The sequence below is a fragment of the Crocodylus porosus genome, unplaced genomic scaffold (assembly GCF_001723895.1).
Source record: "Crocodylus porosus isolate Cpor-Errol unplaced genomic scaffold, CroPor_comp1, whole genome shotgun sequence".
Classification (NCBI taxonomy): Eukaryota; Metazoa; Chordata; order Crocodylia; family Crocodylidae; genus Crocodylus; species Crocodylus porosus.
In genome coordinates, this window is record NW_017728943.1 from 130,340,787 (window position 1) to 130,364,083 (window position 23,297).

The 23,297-nt window shown below is 41.9% G+C and overlaps 1 protein-coding gene across 3 annotated transcripts in view; it reads left to right on the plus strand.

Moving 5' to 3' along the window:
• Positions 1-23,297, plus strand: part of MAP3K5 (mitogen-activated protein kinase kinase kinase 5) — a 148,126-nt gene that overhangs the window by 27,039 nt on the left and 97,790 nt on the right. For 2 of the 3 annotated variants that reach the window (XR_002103746.1, XM_019550189.1), the window contains exons 2-3: positions 13,491-13,630; positions 19,829-19,852. Coding sequence is in view for 2 of the 3 variants with exons in the window: in XM_019550189.1 (XP_019405734.1) it covers positions 13,491-13,630; positions 19,829-19,852 (164 nt within the window). In the remaining variant the exon portion in view is untranslated. The remainder of the gene's footprint in view (positions 1-13,490; positions 13,631-19,828; positions 19,853-23,297) is intronic. The other variant, XM_019550190.1, reaches the window with a different exon arrangement.

Sequence of the window (23,297 nt, forward strand, 5' to 3'; positions counted from 1 at the left end):
CTGGCCGCATCGTTAGTACCCACATGGACTAGGACCATAGGGTAATAATCGGTGGGCTGGATTACGGTCTGGAGCATCCCTTTCACGTCCTGAATCCTCACTCCAGGTAGGCAGTATACCTCGCGTGCCGAGGGGTCCCGGCAACAGATTCAAAGTTTAGTTTCCCTGATGATAATACTGTGGAAAATCTGTTCTTCTTTTTCAGGTTAAAATGGCACACACATGCCTCTACGGAATCAAAGCCTAATACTTCCCTTTGTTGCCTTTCGCTTGAAACTGATTGCCACTTTTTAGAATATTTGCTTTATTTTGCAACAGTACCATATTGTTAACCTCTGCTGTCAGATCCTTTCCCACAGTATTGTTGCCTATCTGGATATTCTCTACTTTTTCTTTTCTTTTCTTTAATTTTCTTTTCTTTTCTTATTTTCCACTCCGCCTCCCTGCTTTTTAGATGTAGTATATTTTGTATTGGTCCTTTTATTGAATTTCATCTTGCTCATTTTGACAATTTCTCAAATTAATGCAGTGATTTTGAATTCTAATCCTGTTGGCCTATGTGCTTGCAACCCCACTAAACTTGCTGTAATCTGTAGATTTTATAAGTGTATTTCACCATCTAAACAGTTAATGGAAATTTTGAATAGTACCAATGCTGGGATAAACCCCTGCAGGACTCCTCTTGATATGGTTTTTTTTTTTTCCTGTTCAATAGTGAACTGCTGTTTGAACGTCTTATTATGCCTGTCTTTTCCCCTCTTTCTACCTGTATCCTTATAACTAATTTAATTTTATGTCTTATAAATAGTGAATTTTTTTTTGCAGTACACTTTTCTTGGACAGGGTATACAATAGACCAAATGTTGTTTCTTTCTTGGCTTTGAGCAAAACATACATTTAATGTACTCTACTTATGGACAAACATTGTTAAACATGTGAGTGTTCTTCATATAAACTTGTTAATAAAATTTAAATAATTCCATCTACTGTGCAGCACACTGATGTAGAGAGCATACTCTCTCCTTTTCAGTTCTGGCCTTGTATTCAATGTACAGATCTGTGTACTCCCAGAAGATTCAGTTGTCTTCTGCCAGCAAATTCTAGTTTTAGCATTCTAACCCTTTGGAAAGTTAGAGCTCAGACCCATTGATCAGTGAGTGGCTGCTTCTGGGAAGAAATAGGGAACATTAGCAATGCCCTGATTTGCTGCACAGGGATTTTTAGGTGAAGGTCAGTGTTAGACTGATCTTGAAGAAAAGTCAGAAATATTGGATTTGCACTCCTCCCTTGGTCAAGCCACTCTAATTCCAGGCTTGGAAGTATGTCCTGACATGCCATATTATTTATAGCAGAACTGTTCTTCTTAGGGTAGAAACTTTTAAAATTACTTATTTGTGAAATGTTTTAGTATACTAAAGTAATTATATGCACAGTGCATTCAGGACAGTGCTAAATGTGGTTTACTGGAAAACCTGTTTTCCTCCCAGCTTTCCAGTTGCCACTGAGCTCACTGGAAAAAAACACACCAAAAACCCCCTTTTGGTGTGTTTGTCAACACTGGTACATGAATTCATCACATTTAAAATAATTTTTGGTAGCACGGGCTTGGGAACTTGTCTCTGTGGACATCAAGGAATTGAAGAGAATTTTTTTTAAAGAAACCTCAGCATTATTTGATCAGAAATGTCTTCTCTAATCTACCTCCTTTTCTTTCTTCTCCATTACTCCCCTAGATCAATGAGTTTGAGCTCCAAGTTGTTTTGAGAGTCAGAGTTTCAAGGCTGTGTTCCTTATCTCTGCTCTGAAGGCCTCCTTCTCTCCTGCCTCAGAATCTTACTGAGTTCATAATGACAGTCAAAAAAACAGAGGCTGAATAGATTGAATCTTTGCAGGTTAGTCTACACTACATAGATTGAACTGAGAAGGAAGTGAACAGATATTCACTTCTCTTTCCAGAAATGCAGCCACATGCTTGCAGTGGCTCAGACCAGAAGTTGGGGGGTGCTACAGCATGCTTCCCAGCCACTGCCAAAGGGAAGGGAGGCTTTAAACTCCATCTTTGGCCCTCATGGGACCCCAGCCCCAGTCTGCCCCTGGGGGGAACAGCCTCTGCCAGGCTACTGTCCCCCATTCCCTGATTGAGGGGAAGGGACAGGCCCTGCCTGGCTTTTCCTTTACTCCCTGCTTGAGTGGAGGGGTGGGGAATGTGGTCAGATGCCAGCCAGACTGGCAGGCTGAGGTGGAGGCAGGGGAGACGGATTTAAATTCCTCCTCACTCACCCGCAAGGGACCCTAGCCAAGGTCTACCTGGCAGGGTCAAAGCAGCCCCAGCCCAGATTTTCCCCTGCTCCTCGTGGAAGCAGAGAGGCAAGGAGCATGGTGAGATGCGAGTCAGGGTGGCATGAACTTATGTTTGGTTACAGGTTTAAAAGTTTCTGATCACTTAAACTGGTTTATGTGTAACTTCTGTCTCTAGCCCAAAATATTGACTTGTTTGGGGTTTTGTGTTTTGTTTTTGTAAAACTTGAATCTTCCCATTATGGAACAAACTAACAAACTTGTGTTCTAGTTTTGGGGACCTAGGCAAGAGTGACAAACAGACAGAAAATTCAGACAGTAACTGTAGCAGCTTCACTTCCTGTCAGGATGTACACGGAAGCCCTTTGCAAAAACTGTGCTGCCTTAGTGCTAACTAATTAACTAAATGGATCATGCTCGCTCTTACACCAGACAGATATTACAGAACAGCAAAGCATAGGCTCAGTGTCTGTATCGCCAAGTGTTTATTTTCCCATTCACTACTTTTAGCTCATTAGGGTTAATGAAGGAATATGAGGATTTTTCTTTCCTTTTGTGTGTAGTCCTGAGCCCTTTCAAACTTCCCCTGACTGCCTCTTCATAATGTAAGTCTGGCAAGATGCTCCATTTAGGTTTGTCCCTGTTATGACCAAGATAATAAGGGCTCATTCTTCAAGAGTCAGGTCCCATATTGTTGACAGCCACTTTTTAGAAGATAATTAACACCTGCTAGGTTGTGAACAACACCTGACTTGCCTCTTCAGCCCACCTCCAAAAAGCCACCCTGAACCAAATCACACCTGTAAGTGATTAAGAACCATGAAGAGCAGGTAGCTGGTATTTAATTACATTAACTTCTTACTGACCTCCCTAGTCTTTCTCTCTTTGTTTAATGAGTGAGTAAAATAAACCTCCACTCTTAATTTAGGGTGTAGCTGTATGTGCTACAGTGGATCTAATTGGTCTCAACTTTTTGTACATATGTAAGTTGACCAAACAGCAAAAAATTAAAACAGTCATTAGCTGCATATGGAGAATGGATGAAAGCTGTGTTATGCAGCTGAGCTCTAGAATTTTCTAAGAACTTTCCTTTAATTTTTTGCATTTGTGAAAGAGAGCCTTAACACGTTTTAGCTGCTCATCAACAGGGATCCTGTTTTTTCCTGATTAAAAAATCACAAATTCTCTGATTAAAACTCCATTATTAAAAATGAAGTCCCCTTAGTCCACCCCCCACCACAGCGGAGCGGAGCCTGGCTCCCACCGCAGCTGCCTATTCCAGGCTCGTGTGGGTCGGCAGCTCCCCACCACTGTGCACTTCTGCGGGGGTGGGGGGACCCATGCCCCCAGATCTGTGCATGGGGCTGGGGCAGGCATAGGCTGCCTGCTTGGGCTCCAACCCTGCTGACCTTTCCTGGGGCCTCCACAGCCCATCAGGTGTGACCCAATGCTGCAGGGCACAGCGGGTACTCACTGGGAAGCTGATTGTTGCTGCAAGCTCCTCACTGCCCTGGCAATGCATCTCTGAGTACGTGGCTGCAGCAAGGGACACAACCCCGCACCGCCACCCCTGCTGCTGCCACACACACGGGGAATATGTCACCAGGGCAGCGTGGAGCTTACAGCAGCAATGAGCTGCCCCACGCAGCCCCACTGTGCTGTGCAGCACCAGGTTGCACCCACAGGGCTGTGGAGGCTGAGGGGGAGGGCAGCAGGGCAGGAACTTGAACCCCACCTCTACCCCACACAGATCTGGGGGGCACGGGTTTCCTCTGTCCCTACTGGGAGTGTGCACAGCAGTGGGGAGCCAGCCCACCCTCTGCCCCTTGGACAAGTTGCCTGCAGCCCCATTCAGCTCCCCGCTGGGGCCCTGTGGCAGCGCATTGTGGTCCTGGCAGCAGCCCCAGTCCTGTCCAACTTTCTCCTTTTGTGGGCCTCAATGCACCCCACTTACCTGCGGGAACTGTTCTCCAGGCTGGCTGGCAGCCATGTGCATGTGTATGCACATGGCACCCAATGCCTGACCGCCCTTCTGCTTCCTCCCAGCCTCTTGCAAGCTGGAACTCTGCCAGCCTACAGAGAGCTTGCTGCACAACTGCAAAATGCGGGTTTCTCCGTTAAAATAAGAAATCAGCATTTTCCTCCGGCAAAGAGGAAAAGTCATGTTTTTCTCCATTTTTTCAGGGGGAAATGGAAAACCTGGATCCCTACTTATAAAGAAGGTGCCTTTCAGTTTACTTGTCTTTTTGGCTTTTGCTTCTCATGCATGTATTGCTTAGACCTTTTTCTTTTAGAATTAAAGTGTCACTACCATAACGTCCTGGGACAAATATTACCTTGTAAGCTCTGCAGAGTCTCAGGCTCAGGTCTTTTTTTTTTTTTTAATATTGATTTTTTTTTTTTTTAACTTGCTTCAGTACCCTTCTCATAAGTATCTATTTGACTTTGGCCTTTCTTGGAATAGTCCACCTGTATTAGCTTCTACGTAGTCTTCAAGGTACTGTCATTTTTTGGTGTGCTTACTTCCTATATGCTTGTTCTCTTCTCTTTCCATTTAAAATCTAGCATACTTCCTTCTGTGCTATGTTGTTTAGCTTCTAGTTGCTGTTGCTTTTTGTCAGTGAGTACATTTATTTCACTTTGCTGGTCATAGCTCTGGGTATCAAGTTCCCCATTGGCATCAATGGGGCAGAATTCCACCCAGAAGCTCTGACCTTTGCTATCATGCAGCTCCTTTTGGTTTATATTCTCTCTCTCTTTCACTTTCTGTATCTCATCTGAAATTATCTGTAGTGTGACATCGCGTTTTTTTTATCAATGTGCTTTGGTCCATGTTTTTGGAGAAAATGCCAGAAACTGATTGCCATCAGTGTTTCTAAGTGTCCTGGTACCAGGTGGAGAAGGCTGGTGTGCAAGTTTGTTAATCATTGTTCACAGATGACCTTATGTAGGGATAGCATGGTGACAGCCATGCAGAGTACATGGAGTGTTTAATCACTGTTTATTTCTGCTTCAGGTGTGGTTGTTTAAACTGGACTCCATGCAGGGACTGATAAAATTATTGTCAAGTTTTTACATGAATTTTTAAACCCAAGGTCCTGTACATCAGTTAATTAATATGATCATATTTTTATTTTTACTCTGGTTCACCTTTTAACTTCCTCTGCTTTCTTCTGCTCCCCTCCCATCTCTAGTCACACATTTATTGAATTTTCCTAAACAGACTGTTAGACCTTCAGCTCAGGGGCCAAATATCTGCATAGTGCCCAGGACAGTAGAGCCTAACAGGTTATGGACACATGATTGATTGCAGCAATTTCAACAGGAAGTAGGAGACTTACCACAGAGCAGCTGATGTGTAGCTGCTGTCTGCCTCTGGGTTTTTTTTCTTTTCTTTTTGTTTTTATTCCCACAGTAAGTGAAAGCTGAACTGTGAAACTTTAGCCCTGTTTTGTTCAGGAACAGGCTTCCCTGGATTAGGTCTCACTTACTGTGGGCCAAGGACATTATCACATAGCAGCTGTGGAAGGTCCCAACCCTCTTGCATTGTATTACAGTTTGATCATTTGTCAATACCCAAAGAAACCTAGGACAGAAAGGGGACCTTCTCATTACAAAGGCCAGTGCCCTGCTATCACAGGCAACCATGTCATGTAACCCAACTCATGCTAAAATCTTAAAAATACGTTTCCTGTCTCTACTGCTCCTATTAGAAGGTGGTTCCAGGATCTTGCTACTCTAGTGGCTAGGATCTTTTAATTTATAGTTACAGTCCCTTGCAGTTCATACCTGTTTGTTCTTGGGCCAACACTGTCCTTGAATTTTAATAGCTCTTCTCCATCCCTGGTCTTTACAATAGTTTGTGGAATGTTTGCATTTCACCACTCATGGAAGCCATTTGTTCCCAAACGGGATGGCCTACATGGGCTTGGCGTCACTCTTGTGGCTGCTGCTATGACTTGCATCTCACCCATCTGTTCCCATTCTTCACACTGCAAACCCATAAATGCTCAAATGAGGATAGTGTCAAAGACTAGGAGCAGGTGGCTTGGGCTTGTTTCTGGAAGCCACCAGAGAAGCATGGAAAAACACCCCAAGAAATCCAGAATTCCTCCCATTTCCCATTCTCACATGTGACCTTTTTTCTCTAAATTATGAAATTTGTCAGACCTATGCACTAACTTCCTCTTTCTTTGACCATGTCTGCGGTTATTTGGAGCCCTCTGCTTTGAAAGCACACCCATCTGTTCTACCCTTTGCCCAGTTTCCTGTGCACTCAATCTCTCTGCAAGCCTCCAAGCTCTGTGGCAGTTTGAGATCCATTGTTTTCACCTGTTTGCTTGATTCTTCTGGAAAACTATGCTGCTCCAAACTCACGTTTCTTCATGCAGACATATTGGGACTTGTGTTTGCAGGCATTGGCCATCCCATTTTTCCAAAGATGCTTCCAGTGGTCTGGGAACTGTTTAGGTTAAATGACCCTCCATTACCTGAGGGGTAGATACATAATGCGGTGTTGCCATTGTATGGGTGACTCCATGTATGGTGGTACATTTAGTGATGTAGCAATCTCATAATAGCCACCAGAATTCGTAGGTTTTTCCTAATCAGATCTCTCAAATTGTAACAGCTAGTTTCATGATGTTTTTAGTACATTCTGTTTCTTCCACCACACTCAAAGTGTATTTTGGTAAGATTGATGCTGCACATTGGAAAACAGTTTTGCAAAACTAGTCAGTTGTCCAGATTTGTAATATGGCTAATTAATCACTGTCACTGCCCAGTAGTGTTAATTTTTATGCTGCAGTTTCCTCACAACTGCTTTTTCTCTCGTATAGTATCAGTCTCTCACCTTACCCAGATATCCCACCCCCAAATGATTTTTCTAGTTAAGTTGGGTAACCTGCTTCTTAACTGTTGGTTTCACTGTCCCCTACATTTTAATTTACTCATACTCTGGCAACACTGAAAGGAATAAACCATCAACAAACCTTTCTGTAATCAATTTTTCTAGATAATGTAAATAATTTGCTATTAACCATAGAAGCTAGGGACAGAAATTACACACAAACCGGCAATATAAGTGACCAGAAATCAGTTCAAATCTATAACACAACACAAGTTCAGTGCACATATACCATTTTCAAAATGGCCAAAGCCAGTTTAAAATAAACCTGGATGGATGTAGTATCAGACTTAACTGATTTAGGGTAAATCAGTTTATTGAACTTCTGTCCCAGATTCCCTCCAGATTCAAGTTAACTTAGTTCCCCAGCATCCCAGGATGCTTTGCACCTTTCCCCACAACCCCTGCCCACAAGGTGCGCAGGGTATATTTGGCCCAGGCTGTCTGCTGTAGCCAAGCAGGGGGGCATGTTCTAGCATCTCCTGGCTTCTGGCCTGGGCCACTGGAGGCATATTCCTTCAAAAGTGAATGTCTGTTCCTTTGCTTATCATTTCAATCTGCGCAGCTTAGACTAACCTGCAAGGATTGAATCAATTCTGCCTCAGGTTTTTTAACTGTCTGTACTTAGCCAGAATGATAAATGTAATATTGGGTGCAGCTATGAAGATGTTGAAATGGATGTAGGTTGTTTTCGTTTCTTCTGCTCCTGGAAGATTTTGCAATAGCACATTTCCTTGCTAGTTAAAACTGCTGACATTATAAAAGTAAATGCAAGGCCCAATCCTGTGGACCAGCAGTGAGGCAACACATTTAAAAGTTTCCCAAGTTGAGCTCCGAAGTAAGTATAGTCACCTGCGCGTCTTTCTACTGTCTTTTATTTGTGAGCTTTATTTAGTAAACCCTGAATAAAGAGAAGGTGAAAAAGGAGGGAAAAACTTACATTAAAGGTAAGGATTGTCATGTTATTCTGGAAGTTGCAGCTGCTCACTATGCCTGTCCTAGCTAAGTCATTGTGGCATAGTGAATGCAAAGCAATAGTCACATGGTTAGGATGAGAGCAATTCAGAAAGTATCTGGAAACAGAAGTGTATTCCTTGTAGATCTATTTTGAATTGCAGTTGCATTAGTGAACTGCCACTCCATAATTTTTAATTGCACTCCTGTAGTAAAGTAGCACATTCAAAAAGAATGTGTGTCCATATTAAAAAATATAGTACAACAATGCAGCATTTAGTTGGTGGCCTGGACAGTCTTTGCTGTGCTGTTGTATGTTAAACAAGTAGGGGATGAACTTTGGTCACTTTGCATCTCATTAATCATTTTCTCAATGATTAGAGCCACCAACTGTAGCTCAGGGCAAAGGGCTTGGCATTTTTACCATGCATAAGAAGCATTAAACCTTGTTAAACTTTAAAACTCTGCTACAAGCTTTAAGATCCCAGTTTTAGTATGCATTTCTCAGATAGAATTTTACCCAAGTATGATGAGTTATATTGGTAAAAGACCTCTGGTGCTTCCATAAGCTGCATTCTCCGCTAGAAGGTTTTTTGGGTAGAGCTCTATTGGCTTTGACAAACCCTTTTGAATGTAGAACAGGTTCCCTGAGTTGACTGAATAAATAGCAAAAATTTGCCTTCCCTAACGCATGATGATTTAGTTGGGACTATTGTTAGTATAAGCATTGTTTAACTAATAACATCTTGTCTGTTGGTGCCACTGTGCAGTTAGCCCAGGTACTGGTGGCAGTTCAACTGCTCTGCCCAAGATGTTGCATAATATCCAGCTGGATAGCCAAAGCTAACTCTGGTGTATCTATGGGCCCTGCTACACATTCAAATTAAAGTCGGATAGAAACCAGCTATGGAGTTGTTACACATTTTCAAGCACTATTTTTGTAGCCAGTTGGCTTTTTTTTATAACTCAGTAGTCATTTTTATGATGTGATAATTACTTTGCACACAAGGCTGGTCTAAATATTGCACAATTAACTAGTTAATTATGTGATAATTACTTCCCACTTGTGTCTGGTCTTACTTTGCACATGAGGTTGGTCTAAATTTATTGTGCTATTAGCCAGTTTATTGTGTAATATATGTAACATGTAGCAGAACCGTACTCTACACTAAAGGTGTATGATGGGTATACACAGGTAGGTACACTGGAGTGCCTGCTGATTTAGTCCTTCCCTACTCCCACCTCTTGACTGGTGCCTGTTTTACATGACTACAGCAGGAAACGGTGATTATAGACCTCTGATGCACGGCTTTTACAGGTAGATCTTAAAGTGCTTTACAGAGGAAGGAAGTATCATTCCTACCTTTTCTTCAAATGGTTCTTTATCAATTATCCGTGTCCAGCTCAACTTTTGTGTGAGAGACGGTGGAATTCAACCTTTTGGACAAACTCAAGTGATCTGGCTTTGTGTGAGGGGTAAAATTTGCCTTTCAGCCCCACAACCAGAAAGCTGTCTGTGAGATGCAGCTCAGGTCCTCTGCTACCAGTGCGTGCTCCTCACACCCCTACCTTATCTCAGCCTGCCTTGAAACCTATCCTGTTCACTAGGCTGTTTAGAGCCAGAGTAGGTTTTGTCCCTTCGCAGTATGTGGGGTATACAGGAGTCTTCTGAACAGTGTGCTGGCACAGCCTCTGTACTCCACTCTGGGTTGGCATACTGAGAAGGCTTGTTGTCTTTTTTTCCTGCTCCATGTGTATTTAATTCCATATATTATTATTTCTCTGGTTCTGAAAACAGAACTGTACTATCTGGATAATGTACTGAAAAGCTATTTTGCTTTATAGAGAAGCTAAGTACCATTGTAAACTTGATTGAAATACTATTTTGTAACTTGTAAAATAATTTTTTGCAGTGAATGGGAAACATGTCATCTACTGCAAAACTACAGATCAGTATCTTCTTTTGATGGGAGTGATAGACTACAGTTACAGAGATGTGGTAAATGGGGTTCTGGCACATACACTGGTGACCAGTGTGTTCTGTGTACTTTCTTCTTAAGTTAAATTTTGCTTATTGCCTCAAAAGTTTCAACATCATCTCTCAAGATTTGAGAGTTAAATAATGCAAAGTTACTCAAATTCCTCCTTTCACGGCATGACAAAACTATACAACAGTTTAAGAATTGCTCGAGAGAGGATCCACATGACTAAATGTAATTAAAAATAGAACTTCCTGTAATGTAATTCTTTTTTTTTTTCTTTTTTGAAGAAAAACATAACTACAGCAAAATAAAATGTAACATTATTGTAATACTTAGCTGGCTCTTGTTTCTCTTTCTCTCTTTTTTGTTTAATGCTATGGTGCAAAATCATGGTGCATGTGATTTGAGTTTTGTGTTCCTTGCCATAATAGAAAGAAAATGTAAATAGAGATTTGCTTTTAGTTCTGTTCACTCAGGGAAAACATTTTGGGCATTTCTAAAAGAAAGTGTCCCTCAGGTAATTATGAAACTTGCAAGGTATGTCAATTTTTAATGATTGTTTTAATTCTTTTTAATACCCAGGAGTATTAAATTGTAATTGATACCCAGTAGTTATCAATTACATGAGGATATGGCTTGCTGATTTTGGGGGCAGATCCCAGGGCCGGCTGTCTGTCATGCCCCACCCTCCTCACCAGTTAGTTACAAGGGCTCTCCATGTGGCCCTGCCCCTTGCCGCTGATTGGTGGACAGGGGTGGAGCTGCATGATAGGCAGCCATCTTGCCAGCCAGCAGCCTTTTGGCTGCATGTGTGGGGCGGTCCATGAAGACTGCTGGCTTCTCCTCGGAAGGCAACATTTTATTTTCAGTCTTTTTTTTAGCAGCAAGTCCGTCATTTTTCTCACAGCCTGCCCAAATTTGAGTTTTTTTGCAAAAATCATGTAATTGCAAATTTGATAGGTTCCTACCAATAGTTTACACAGCCCATTTGATCTTTTTTTTTCCTTAGCCAAAATATACTGATTTTTTCAGAATCTTGGTGTGGGGAGTAAGGAGAGAACGTGAGGTGGGTGTAAATGCCAGATGGTGTGTGCATCAGAGGCAAAGATGAGTCAGGGGGTTTTTTTGTTGCTTTTTTGATTCCACAAGGGTATTGGAGCAGAAGACAGCTCCCTGATATGATACAAAACTTCATATGTTAGCTGGAATGGCTGTTTCATGATTTGATTATTATTTTTTTTTTTTTTTTTTTTTTTTTTCTTTTCCATAAATTTGAGGAAAGGAGGCTGGAGTGCATCCTCTCTAAGCCTTCTGTTACTTTAGGTTTTGTTTGCTTGACTTGGGTCTCTGGATAAATTGTGCCGAGACTATTGTTCCTGATCAATAAGCACTTGTGCACATGCTTAACTACTATTGCAAGTACAATTTAATATGCACAGAACTTTAGGTATAGGCAGGCATGTTTTAAAACAGAACATAAGTTGTGTTTGGGTGTTTAGGACAGTCAGACCCAGATAATATCATTCTTTTTTATATCACACATTGTTTGTTATCACAACTTTTATTATCAGGGCCTGACTTCCATATGTAACAAAGTCCCCCCCTCCCCCAATTGTTACTGTGCATGTCATCACAAACTGCTTAATGTCGAAAACAAGTGATCTCCAGTGGGTAAATATATCACTTAATGTCACAATTACCAAGTGATGGTCTAAGATTTAATCAGTTAGCAAACAATTATTGCCAAAGTAATTTGCCTTGTTAAAGAAACTTACAGTATTTAAAGATGTGTACCTACAAAACGTTTGTTTTGTGGCTTTTTTTTTTTTCAGATAATTATAAGGTGGGCTTGTCAGCTTTGTCAAAAGAAGCACTGTCAGACCCTGAATGCAGTTTGCCTGGGTCTGTCGTGCCACACGTAATTTATCTCGTACTTAAATTGTACAGGAAGCATCTGTTCTTACCCCATAGCATACTTATTATTTGTGAAACTCTTGGGGGGAAAAAACAATACAAAAATAATGGAAAGGCTAGACAGCGGGTAAAACCCTGGCACGGTGCCGTCAGAGGAGGGGCTCCAGAGGCTTAAGTCCTCCCAGCTTCTTCGTAGGGTAATTATAGGTCCCGTCAGTTAATTTACATGTGATTTTTTTTAAATATGGTATATATATAATAATTGCACATTTTACTTTGTTCTTTTTGCTAGATATTAAGTAAATGCCACCTTTGGGTGTTATATAAAGTTTAGAGAAAGGCACTAAAGCCCTCCAGAGTTAGAAGTGTAGTACCACCCTTTGTGAAGTGTTCAGAACTGGAGTAAGCACCACCTGCTGTGCTATTTCTGTGATTCTTAATGTTTAATGTGGTGATTCTTAACCATCGCGTTGGGACACTTTGGGGTGCTCCAAGATCCTGTGAGGGTGCTAGAGGAGGTGTGAGAAGATAAGCAGGTAAGGGCAGGATCAGGCTCCAAGTCAGAGGAGATAAGCACATAAGGGCTGGCTCAGACTCTTTCTGCTTGGTTGCTTCCACTACCCAGCCCCACTAGAAGGAGGTAAGCACTGTAAGAAATAACTTGGTTCTTGAAATGAGGGGCTGCTCAGTTCATAGATTCATAGATTGTGAGGCTGGAAGGGACCTCGGGAGATCATTGGGTCCAGCCCCCTGCACCAGTTCACAAGAGTTATGGAGAGAGTGTCTTGAATCTAACAGGGGGTGTCATAAGTCTGTAAAGGTTGAGAACAGCTGGCTTAACATACCTTTTTGTCAGTCTTGTGTATATGACATCAGGGTTTTGCTAGAAATAAATGAATACTAATTTGTTTCTTTTGCATTTTCCTTTCTTTTTCATTAACTCAAAGGTAGCTTGTTTTTTCTGCTGTACCTCAAATGCAGTCTGCCAGTTTTGTTCTGCATCATTCAACCCATCTATGAAGTTTAATATAGAAGTTGCCCAGCTTGCAGATGTCAAATATCAACTAGTAGTTTTTTCCAAGAGCATAAATCATTATGTATAAATTAGACAAGTAAACACTGTGTTGGAGCAAGGCTCAAAATGAACTTTTGCATTATGTCTTGTTTAGTGACATGCTAATTCTTTTTAGGTTAAGGAAATAGAGATCTCATGGGAGGGGTGTTGGGGGGAATGCTCATGAAATATAGAAACCACTTCCTGCTGATTATATATTCAGTATTCAGAAGCAGTAACTAAAAAGGGGAAATCCCTCCTATTCTTTATTTCCTCCTTATAATGCAAGCTGCCAGACAAAAACTGTTGAAGAGTAACAGCTTAGGTGGTCCAGCTCTGAAAAGCATATGGCTAATACCAGTTCTTTTATTTCTTTCTGCAGATATTGCAGTGGTGGAGATGACTGATGCTTTCCGCCAGCCTTCTTTGTTCTACCACCTGGGGGTCAGAGAAAGCTTCAGTATGGCCAACAACATCATTCTCTACTGTGATACAAATGTAGACTCCCTGCAATCACTGAAGGTAGACCTCAAGTTAAAAGATATGTATTTATATATCTAGATATATATCTAGATATATATACCTGAAAATAGACTCAAACTGCTGGTGACTGATGCAGACTGACCAAGGCTTAAGAGAAAAGCCAGAAGAATCATTTGCGTTCTGAAAAATGTGCCTGCAGTGATGGTCTGAAAACACTCTATTTGCTTAGTTTATTCAAGAGAAAATTACAAAGTGACACGGTCGCAGTCGGTCAGTACCTACATGGGGAGGACATTAAAAAAAACAAAACAAAACACCAACCCACCCCCCCACCTATTTCTAGTCTGAATGTATTTAGCTTCAGCTTTCAGTTACCAGATATTTTATCAGGTAGGGCAGTAAATCACTGGAGCAACTTACCTGGCCACGTGGTAGACACTCCATCATTCTGGATTTTTAAATCGGAACTATATCTTGTCAAAGAGCTCAGCCAGACGTTATGGGTTTGATGAAGGAGATTGATTCTTTGGCCTGCTTTATGTGAACTGGGTAATCATAACAGTTCTTGTGACCTGAAGGTCTATGAAACTTTCAGCTTTTCCAATTCCCATTTCATATTTTGCAAAGAGGAACCATATGTACTTTTGTCTTTTATACTAACAAAAATAGCAACAAGGAAAGAAAAAATAAAATTTTATTGAATGTGCCCACTCTAACAGGATACAGCAACTTTTGGAAAAACACACAGGTGGAGTTCTTAAAGGTCTGTTGCATAAGATCATAAGGCACTGCTTCATTGCTGTATATAATGTATCATGTATAAGCCTGATGCAGAGGTCTAATCTTTAAATACAATGTCCTGAATATTTTCAGGCTTTCTGAGGTCTAGGATTTAAATCGGAGAGGATGGGGAAGGGGTGTCATAGGAATGTTGGTAAGTAGGTTTAGGAGAATACAAAATACGGGGCATTTTCCACACTGTTGAGCCAGATGAATTTTTAAGTGTAGACCAGGGGCATGTAATTATTTCGGGCAGAGAGCTCCCCTCTCTCTCTGCTGGCACAGTCCAGCCCAGCTCCACAGACCCCTGCCAGCCCATGCCCCGTGCTCCTGCCACCCCGCTTTGGGCCCCGCTGGCACCGGCCCCGGGACACCGATGTGTGCTCCACACTCCTGCATGCCTGCTCGCTTTCACTCCTCCCACTTCCACTTTCCTGCCTGTCTGTGGGCCGCTCTGCACCATGTGGGTCCCAGCTGCATGGCTCAACTGTGAGACTTAGCGGAGCTGGTCAGGCCCTGAGGACTGGGGCAATCTCCCATGGTCCTCCCATGCCTCCTCCCTCTTTTAACATGAATTTCCCACTCCAATGCACAAACAGCCCCATGGTCCCAGGCCAGAAGCCTCTGCTAGGCAGGGGCTTCTGGCTGGGGGGGTGGGCCAGGTGGGCCTTACTGTTTTAGGAGCCTGCCATGGCTCTCCCTTGCTCCTGCTGCCCGGGCTCCTGTCGTTTTTACAGGCAGCCGGGGTAGATGAATATTAATTTTCTAAATTTTTAGGGGCCCCGCAGGCTAGATAGAATGGCCTGGTGGTCTGGATCCGGCCTGCGGACCATACTTTGCCCACCCCGATGTAGACTTACCTCTGAGTTCAGTTATATTATTAAAAGAGGCTTCTTTTAATGAAGCCAGTTTAAAATAAATAAAAAAGGAAAGTTCTGAGCCATTCATGCAGCCATTGAAGAACATGTCAACTTACAGTGGAAAACCATTGTTTGGTGTGTCAACGTAGTGAATCCTGGCTGGATATGATGATAGGAAGTCTGGAGCTTTACATTACTGGACATTATTGCTCACAGTTTGTTGCTCTTTCAAGTCACGGATGAGTGGTTTCTTGTATAACCTAAAAATCAGAATAGATTTTAGGAAATGTTAATACTTTTATACCTACCTACCTTTAAAATGTTGTTTTCTGTAGGCAACTTTGCAAGAGGTACAGCCTCTTAAGCTTTAGAAAAATCTGTTTTAAAACTAAATGGTTGATTAGTAGTAGTATTATTGCAGTACTTGGTCAATACATGGGGACTGAACCATGGAATTGCTGAGCTGAAAGCATGACCTGATGAGCCAGACCTTGAGTCAAGGGCTCTAACAGGTTCCTATTTTCTGATTAGGACATGGAAAGGGACAAAATCCACACTGGTGACTGGGTTTGACTTCAATGGTATCATTCTGAGGACCACTGAGAGGGTTACCTGTAGGTGTGCATCCAGTACATATTTCTTCGTGAGGTGCATGTTTCTGGTAGACCGTTTCAGTCATGCTGTGTTGCATAGAACCTAAAAAGGAAGACCATATTATGGTTAGAGAGTAAGAATGGCTCTCCGAGAGTCTCTTGATTAGTCTTGATGTTTTAACTCCAGTTAAAACAATTTAACTTCAGGAGCAGGTATTTAAAAAAAAATCCTGTTTGAAAGTATTGTGGGGGGGGGCACAGTTATTCCTGTACAGTTGTAATAGTTACTAAGGAAAAGTATGTGAGCCAGCTTGAGGAGGAAATGGGAAGACTTGAGCTGTCATCGTTCCTGCTGTGTTCCCAGGCAGCTACCTCTGGCAAGAACACTTTTTTTTTCCCCTAGTTTTGTCCTGTTACATGTAAATTGGGATTCCTTTCTGAGAGAAGTCTCAGATGACTCAGCCTCTTCCCATCATCTCACAGCCAGTTAGACTGTTAGCCATCCGATTTATATTTGCAACACAGAGTGCACTGATATAGGCTCCCATAATAAAAATCTGATGACAAAAGATCTATTGATGAGTTGAATTCAGTTATACCGAGCTCCACTTCACTGAATGAGAAAACTTAAAGGAGAAGAATTTTGGTAGCACTGACTAGTTAGATGTCCCTGGAAACTGAGTGCTTCCCATCCACAGAGCATGGACATTTTTTCTACTTTTCGATTAGGGCTCCATTTCTGTAGGCTCTCCTACATACTGCCAAGCAAGAGTGAGCATGTGGACAGTTAAAACACAGCAGCTTATACATGCTGAAGCTCTATGACCTCTGATCATGTCTATTCTGAGACTGTTCTTGAGAATGCCACTGTTTATATTTGAGGGGCCTGAACCCTGCAAGTATTTCATGTCCAGGACTCATAAGTCAATAGAAACTCAATATATATAAATCTTGAAGGTTTGAATCAGATGTTCAGAATTCCCCATCAACAGGTTCAATTCAAAGTCCACTGAAGTCATGAGAGAGACTCCCTTTGTCTACAGTTGGATTTGTGTTGGGCCCTATGTTCACGCTTAATACTCTAGAGTTAGAAGTTGGAAGGAAAAGAATAACAGATAGGTTCCTCAGCTACTTTGAGATGGGTTTTGTGTTGGTTGGGTCCTTTCTCAGGGCTAATACAAAGTACGTGGATTGCAATGAGAGTCTTTTCACTTGAGTAGGACCTCATACCTTCTGGTAACTAATAACTTACTGTCCTTTATAACAGTACTTGATTAGTAGAGGAGTCATTTCCTCTAGGTGTACTTGGGCTCTTGATTGTTCTGGTTTGTTTGTTTTTTAAAGTGGACTGAAATGCGCCTGTTTCTGTTCTTTCTTTTAATCAAAACAAAAGCAGCGTGTGTCTTCAGGAAGACTTATGCTTTCTCCTTACTTTGTTGCCTAAATTGAAACACAGACATAAAGGTGTGTCGTGTGGCTCTAAGATGGACCTGGGTGACTGACTGATTGACCTGACAGTGAAATGTGACTTCTCCCCTATCTGCATTTGTACCCAGGAGTTTTTTAGTAGAAGGGTGATGCATGGGAACATGGTTTGGTTTACTGTGGTCTTTTGGGAATTTTTCTGTTATTTCTATGTTCCATTCCCTCTTCCATTAGAGGGAGGAGGGAGGACCCAGGCAACTATAGGCCCGTCAGTCTTACCTCAATCCTAGGGAAACTTTGAGAAGATCATCATGGAGCACATCTGTGATGGGCCGGCCTCAGAGATGATGCTTAAGGGCAACCAGCATGGTTTCATTAGGGGCAGGTCATGTCAGACCAACCTGATTGCCTTTTATGATCAGGTCACAAAAGCCTTGGATGCAGGTGTTGCTGTGGATATAGTCTTTCTGGACTTCAGCGAGGCCTTTGACACTGTCTCCCACCCCATCCTCATTAAGAAATTGCGTGACTGTGGCATTGATGCCTACACAGTCAGATGGATTGCAGATTGGCTGAAGGGTCGCACTCAGAGGGTGGTGGTGGACAGGTCATGTTTGACCTGGGGAGAAGTGGGCAGCGGAGTCCCCCAGGGCTCGGTCCTTGGGCCTGCACTGTTCAACCTCTTTATCAGCGATTTGGATGATGGGGTGAAAAGCACCCTGTTTAAATTTGCTGATGATACCAAAATTTGGGGTGAGGTGAGCACACTAGTAGGAAGGGAAAGACTGCAGCAAGACTTGGATAGGTTACAGGGGTGGGCTAGCAAAAACAGGATGCGCTTCAGGGTGCTGCACTTGGGCAGTAGTAGCCAGCAGCACACTTATAGGATGGGAAACTCCCTTCTTGAGAGCATGGAGGCAGAAAGGCATCTTGGAGTCATTACTGACTCCAAGATGAATATGGGCTGACAATGCGAGGTCACGGTTGGCAGGGCTAACCGGACCTTGTCATGCATCCACAGGTGCATCTGTAGCAGGGCCAAGGAGGTGATCCTCCCCCTCTATGCAACACTGGTCAGGCCACAGCTGGAGTACTGTGTCCAGTTCTGTGTGCCCTACTTCAGGAGGGATGTGGACAACATTGAGAGGATCCAGAGGAGGGCCACCCACATGATCCGAGGACAGCAGGGCAGACCCTACAATGAGAGACTGCAGGACCTGAACCTGTTCAGCCTTCGCAAGAGAAGGCTGAGGGGTGACCTGGTGACCGAGTATAAACTCATTAGGGGGGACCAGAAGGGTTTGGGAGAGACCTTGTTTCCCCTAACACCCCCTGGCATAACAAGGAATAACGGCCATAAATTGTTAGAGAGGAGGTTTAGATTAGACATCCGTAAGAACTACTTCACAGTTAGGGCGGCTAGGATCTGGAACCAGCTTCCAAGGGAAGTGGTACTGGCTCCTACCCTGGGGGTCTTTAAGAGGAGGCTTGATGCCTACCTAGCTGGGATCATTTGAGCCCAGTTTTTTCTCCTGCCCAGGCAGGGGGTCAGACTTGAAGATCTACAAGGTCCCTTCCGACCCTACTTCTATGATTCTATGATTACCTGTCTTATCTGATCGGAAGCCTGTGACAAAGGTCATATGGGTTCACAATAACCAAAAGTGACTTGCAAGCAGGCTGCTTCATGGGATGCATTTTGACTATTTTGTCCAGATAGGTCTGTAATCTGGGGTGGTGTGCTTGTACTCCTTCAATCCCTTTTCTACTCCTGTTGTCTGCAGTAGGTGATGGTCCAATCTTGCCAGAGCTAGGCTGCATGGTCCTTCTTACACAGCCAGGCAGGCAGGCAGCCAGCAGCACCCACTGAGTCAGCTGAGAGTCCAATCACAGCCAGGCTGACCAGTTGCACTTTGGCTGCCCACCCAGCTGGCAAAGAGGGGCTGAACATCTGGCAAGATCAGGCTCTCAGCTGACTCGGCAGACGCCACTGGCTGTCTGCCCAGCTGAGAGCCCAGTTCTGTTGGAGACTGACTGCTCGTCCCTTCTTCCCAAACTGGGCGCACAGCCAGCAGTGCCTGCCACATCCTGCCAGCCCTGAAGGCCAAGGGCCCGATCCTGACCACGCCCTTTCCAAAATCCTAGCTCATCTGTTCCTTTTAGTCTGGTTGTTGTGGAGAACTTTAGTCCAGGATAAATATTTCAGAATGCTGTAAAATGTTATAATTGTAAATGTTTAGTGGCCAATAGTATTAATCATATCACTCTTCTAAAGGTATGGATAAGTGTACATTTCTAGCAGCTTCAGAAAGTAGAGGGGGAGCTTATGTGTGGGAGTACGCAGCAGCTATTGCACTGTGCAGTTGTTACACTCACACAAGCCTGGATGAAACAGGCTTAAAGTAGTAAAATTCTTCCAACGCTTTAATTACTACAGACTCATGCACACCTAATGTTTACAATGTAACAGCTGCTGCATGCTCCCCCTACCTTTTTGAAGCTACTACAAATATACATTTGTTCACACCCTTAAAGGCTGTTCAAGTTCTGATTTTAATATTTCAATTTTTTTTTTACAGGAAATTATTTGCCAGAAGAATAATGTAAGTCTGAGTTTGGTTGCTTGCTTGTTTTGTTTTTAATTTTAATTCCTAATGCTCAGGTTTCTTTTGGTCTCCACGTTGTATGTGTTATTCTCTTTCCTGTCTACTTCACTAAATATTCCCCTGCTGTATTGCTCATAGTACTGTTTTTATTCTGTTCTGTTCAGAATGCCTCCACTCCCAGCAGCAAACCTGGATACATCATTTCATAAACCTGTTGCTAGGTACCAGGTTCACTTTCTCTGTTTTATCTTTGTCCCTTCCTCTCAATAGTGTTTTCTTCTCTGCCTTTCTTTGTTTCTTTTTTTCACATACGTTTTTTCCTTTGCAATACCATTATTTTCTCTCTCACCCCCAAATTTCTTCTTCTCTCCAACTTATTTTACTTAAAGACAGCTTAACTACATGAATGCCCTTCTCTGATTCGTATGTACAGCATACATTTATTTTACCTTCAAACATTCTGTGTGCTTGTGAGAGGCATGTCTCACATATACACACATACCTGTGCATCCATCTGTTCCCTAAGAATATTGGTCCGCAGAAGCTGGGACTTTCATTCCCATTTCTCTCAGGACAGATACGCTGATGCAATTTCAGACAATCCTGCACTGACTGGAAGCCATTTGGTTTCCTAGTGCAGATTTTGACACTGTTCAAATCTGTTGCATTTGCTGTATGATAAAAGACTGTCTCTGCTGCTGTGTGCGCATGTAACTGCAAACATGTACGGATGTAGGCAGGGCATAATTCTTAGAGATTTACTGCATCAGGTTAGGAAACTAAAGCTCTGGGTGTTTACTTACCACTTGAGATTAGCAGGTGGGAAAAGTGCATTGCCACCACAAGCTGATTGGAAGTTAAAATGACTGCGCTAGTATACCAGTATTAAATTCATTAAATTTTTAAATATAATCTATATAATGACTTTAATTTGCTTGTCAGTGTTTCAGTTACAACCTGATATCCTCTGGTCTTCACTGGATTATATATACAGATGAGACAGGTAATGGATGGTGGACCAGCACTGCTGGAGTTATATCTGGCAGACTGTTTTGGCCAATGAACGTAGTGTGTCTTGTGGATATTTGAGGGCACTATTAGGACCGTGAATAAAGAAGGTTAATTCGGTAAAACAAAAAGTGAGGATTGTTTTAGAAACCAGGTGATATGACTACAGAATATTTTCCTAAAAGTGAGGCCTGTGATATGGAGCGCCTTCAAAATGGAGGATTGAAGGCATCTGGACACTTATAGGAGGTGCTCTGTCCATCCTGCTGTTCTGGCTCTGGTTCCCAGCCACCAATGCACTATAGGTATCTGCAGCTCGGCATCCATTCTTTTTCTGGACTTGCCTCCTATCCCTAAATGGGCTTGGGTTTAAACACTAACGTTGCTTTGTGAACCCTACAAAATGGCAAGCTATTGAGCCATTCCTTTTTTTTTTTTTTTTTTGGACATTGCAAAGTTTTACAAAACTGTTCATGTATACACAGTAAAGATCCATTTACTTCAATACATTTTCCTAAAGTTCAGCTTTAGAAACTGACCGATTTTTTTGCCTCAGGTAATTGGTGAAGTTATCTTAGCAGCTTCATTATATTTTTTACTTTCCTGAATTTATTTCAAATGATGACTACTGCACATTCTGGAATACTTCTGTAGATATCTTAACCTAAGTATGAATGACTTCTGGATCTTCTTTTCTATTAAGAAATTGAAAAGGGTATAAGCTAAAAATTCTCTCTAACTTTAAAAAGTGCTTGTGAAAGCCACTTTTGAGAATCTGTGTAGATAATGTTGCTGCAACAGAACAATTTTCCCACATCTTCCTACAGATAAAAATGAGCTAAAAGATGATCACTTAAGACAATAAAAAAGAAAATCTCAGGATAGACTAGGTAGCAATAATCTGGACTAAATTAATTTGCAGCCTTTGGCCATTACAAAAAAAATTAAAGCAAAATATTTTCTAGGTGGCTGAATGTCTACACAGGAACAGGCTTTAGGAGAGGAAACCCAGTAAGTAAGAAATGAACAAGAAATATAATGCAGAGTAGACTCAAATGGAAATATGGTCTGTAATTATTTGTATATGAAAGCTACGGACAGTAAGAGGGATTATCACTTAATGTGTTGTCATTACTATGCTCTGAAATGGAGGATGAGATGATAGAATTGTCATCTACCTTAAAAAAATGTTTCAGTAAATTTGAACATAAAATGTGTTCTTAAAGACTTATAGATTGTCACATAGGCATGCTTGGAAACATCATTTCTCAGGAATAAGTATGATCTTAGTTATTAATTCTGGATTATGTTCACAACCCTGTCACTGATTTACTGTGTAACCTTATCCAAGTCGCTTGGAAAGAGGGTAGTCAGATGTTCCATTTGCATTTCTTATCAATGGCAGTTTAGCACAATTCTCACCTTTTTGTCTTTGAAAATCTTCTCAGTTATCTGCACCTCAGTTTCCCTTGTCTAAAAAGGAACAATTTGCTTGTTTAAATAGTTCTTGCCTCCCAGAAATGGTGAGGTCTCCCTTAATGAAGTACCTGTAAAACACTTTGAGACTTTTGAATAAAGTTAACTCAGTGTAAAATAATATTAGTTCATTTTTCGGGGAACAGTATTATGTAGGTGATTTTAAACTAGGTATCAAATTAAAAATAATGGATAATCAGGGGTGTGGGAATCCCTGGGAGTGCTAGAATGCTGTTTACTAACATACAAACATCACTAGCCGTGGAACAATAGCATCTTGTACCACCAAGGGGTTAAATGTGTTACAAAATAGGCACTAAGGTATCAGAATGTTTGTTTTCCATATTTGTTTTTCTTGAACTTTGTCTTCCTAAAACGAAGAGGAAAAAAAATCCACTTCCAGCAATATTATCTTGTATTGGTTAGGTAAACTCTATAGAAATCTGCATAGGCAGAGCGGGGGGACGGTCACAGCACATGATCATTTCCTGTTACAACATGATGTTATAGTTGTTCAGTTGAAAGGGTTTGAAAACAACCAGCATACTTATTCTGCTTATGTCAAAGCCAGTGGTGTTTTGACAGGAGAGGGAGGACTGATATTTTGACAGGAGATAGCTATTTTGCTGTTTACGAATTTAAGCTTTGTTTTTGCTGCTATTTGATCTTTGAGGTTATACTGGCAATGGAGCAGCCCTAAAGTCTTAAGGAAGAACTTCCATTTTAAAGCAATTCTGGTATAAAATTGTTTATGCTAACTATGCAAATTCTGTTTAATTCTGTGGCTTGCATTTTACCTCCTTGGGAAAAATAGCTGCCCTTCAAGTTCATCAGCGACTTTTATTTCAGTTCCAGCAGGAATTTGTGGCATTAGTGTGCATGTGAGGGGGATGTCGTGAGTTGAGCAAAACTTAAGTTGGGTAAATATTTACTTAATTGGATACTGCTTCTAGTAAAA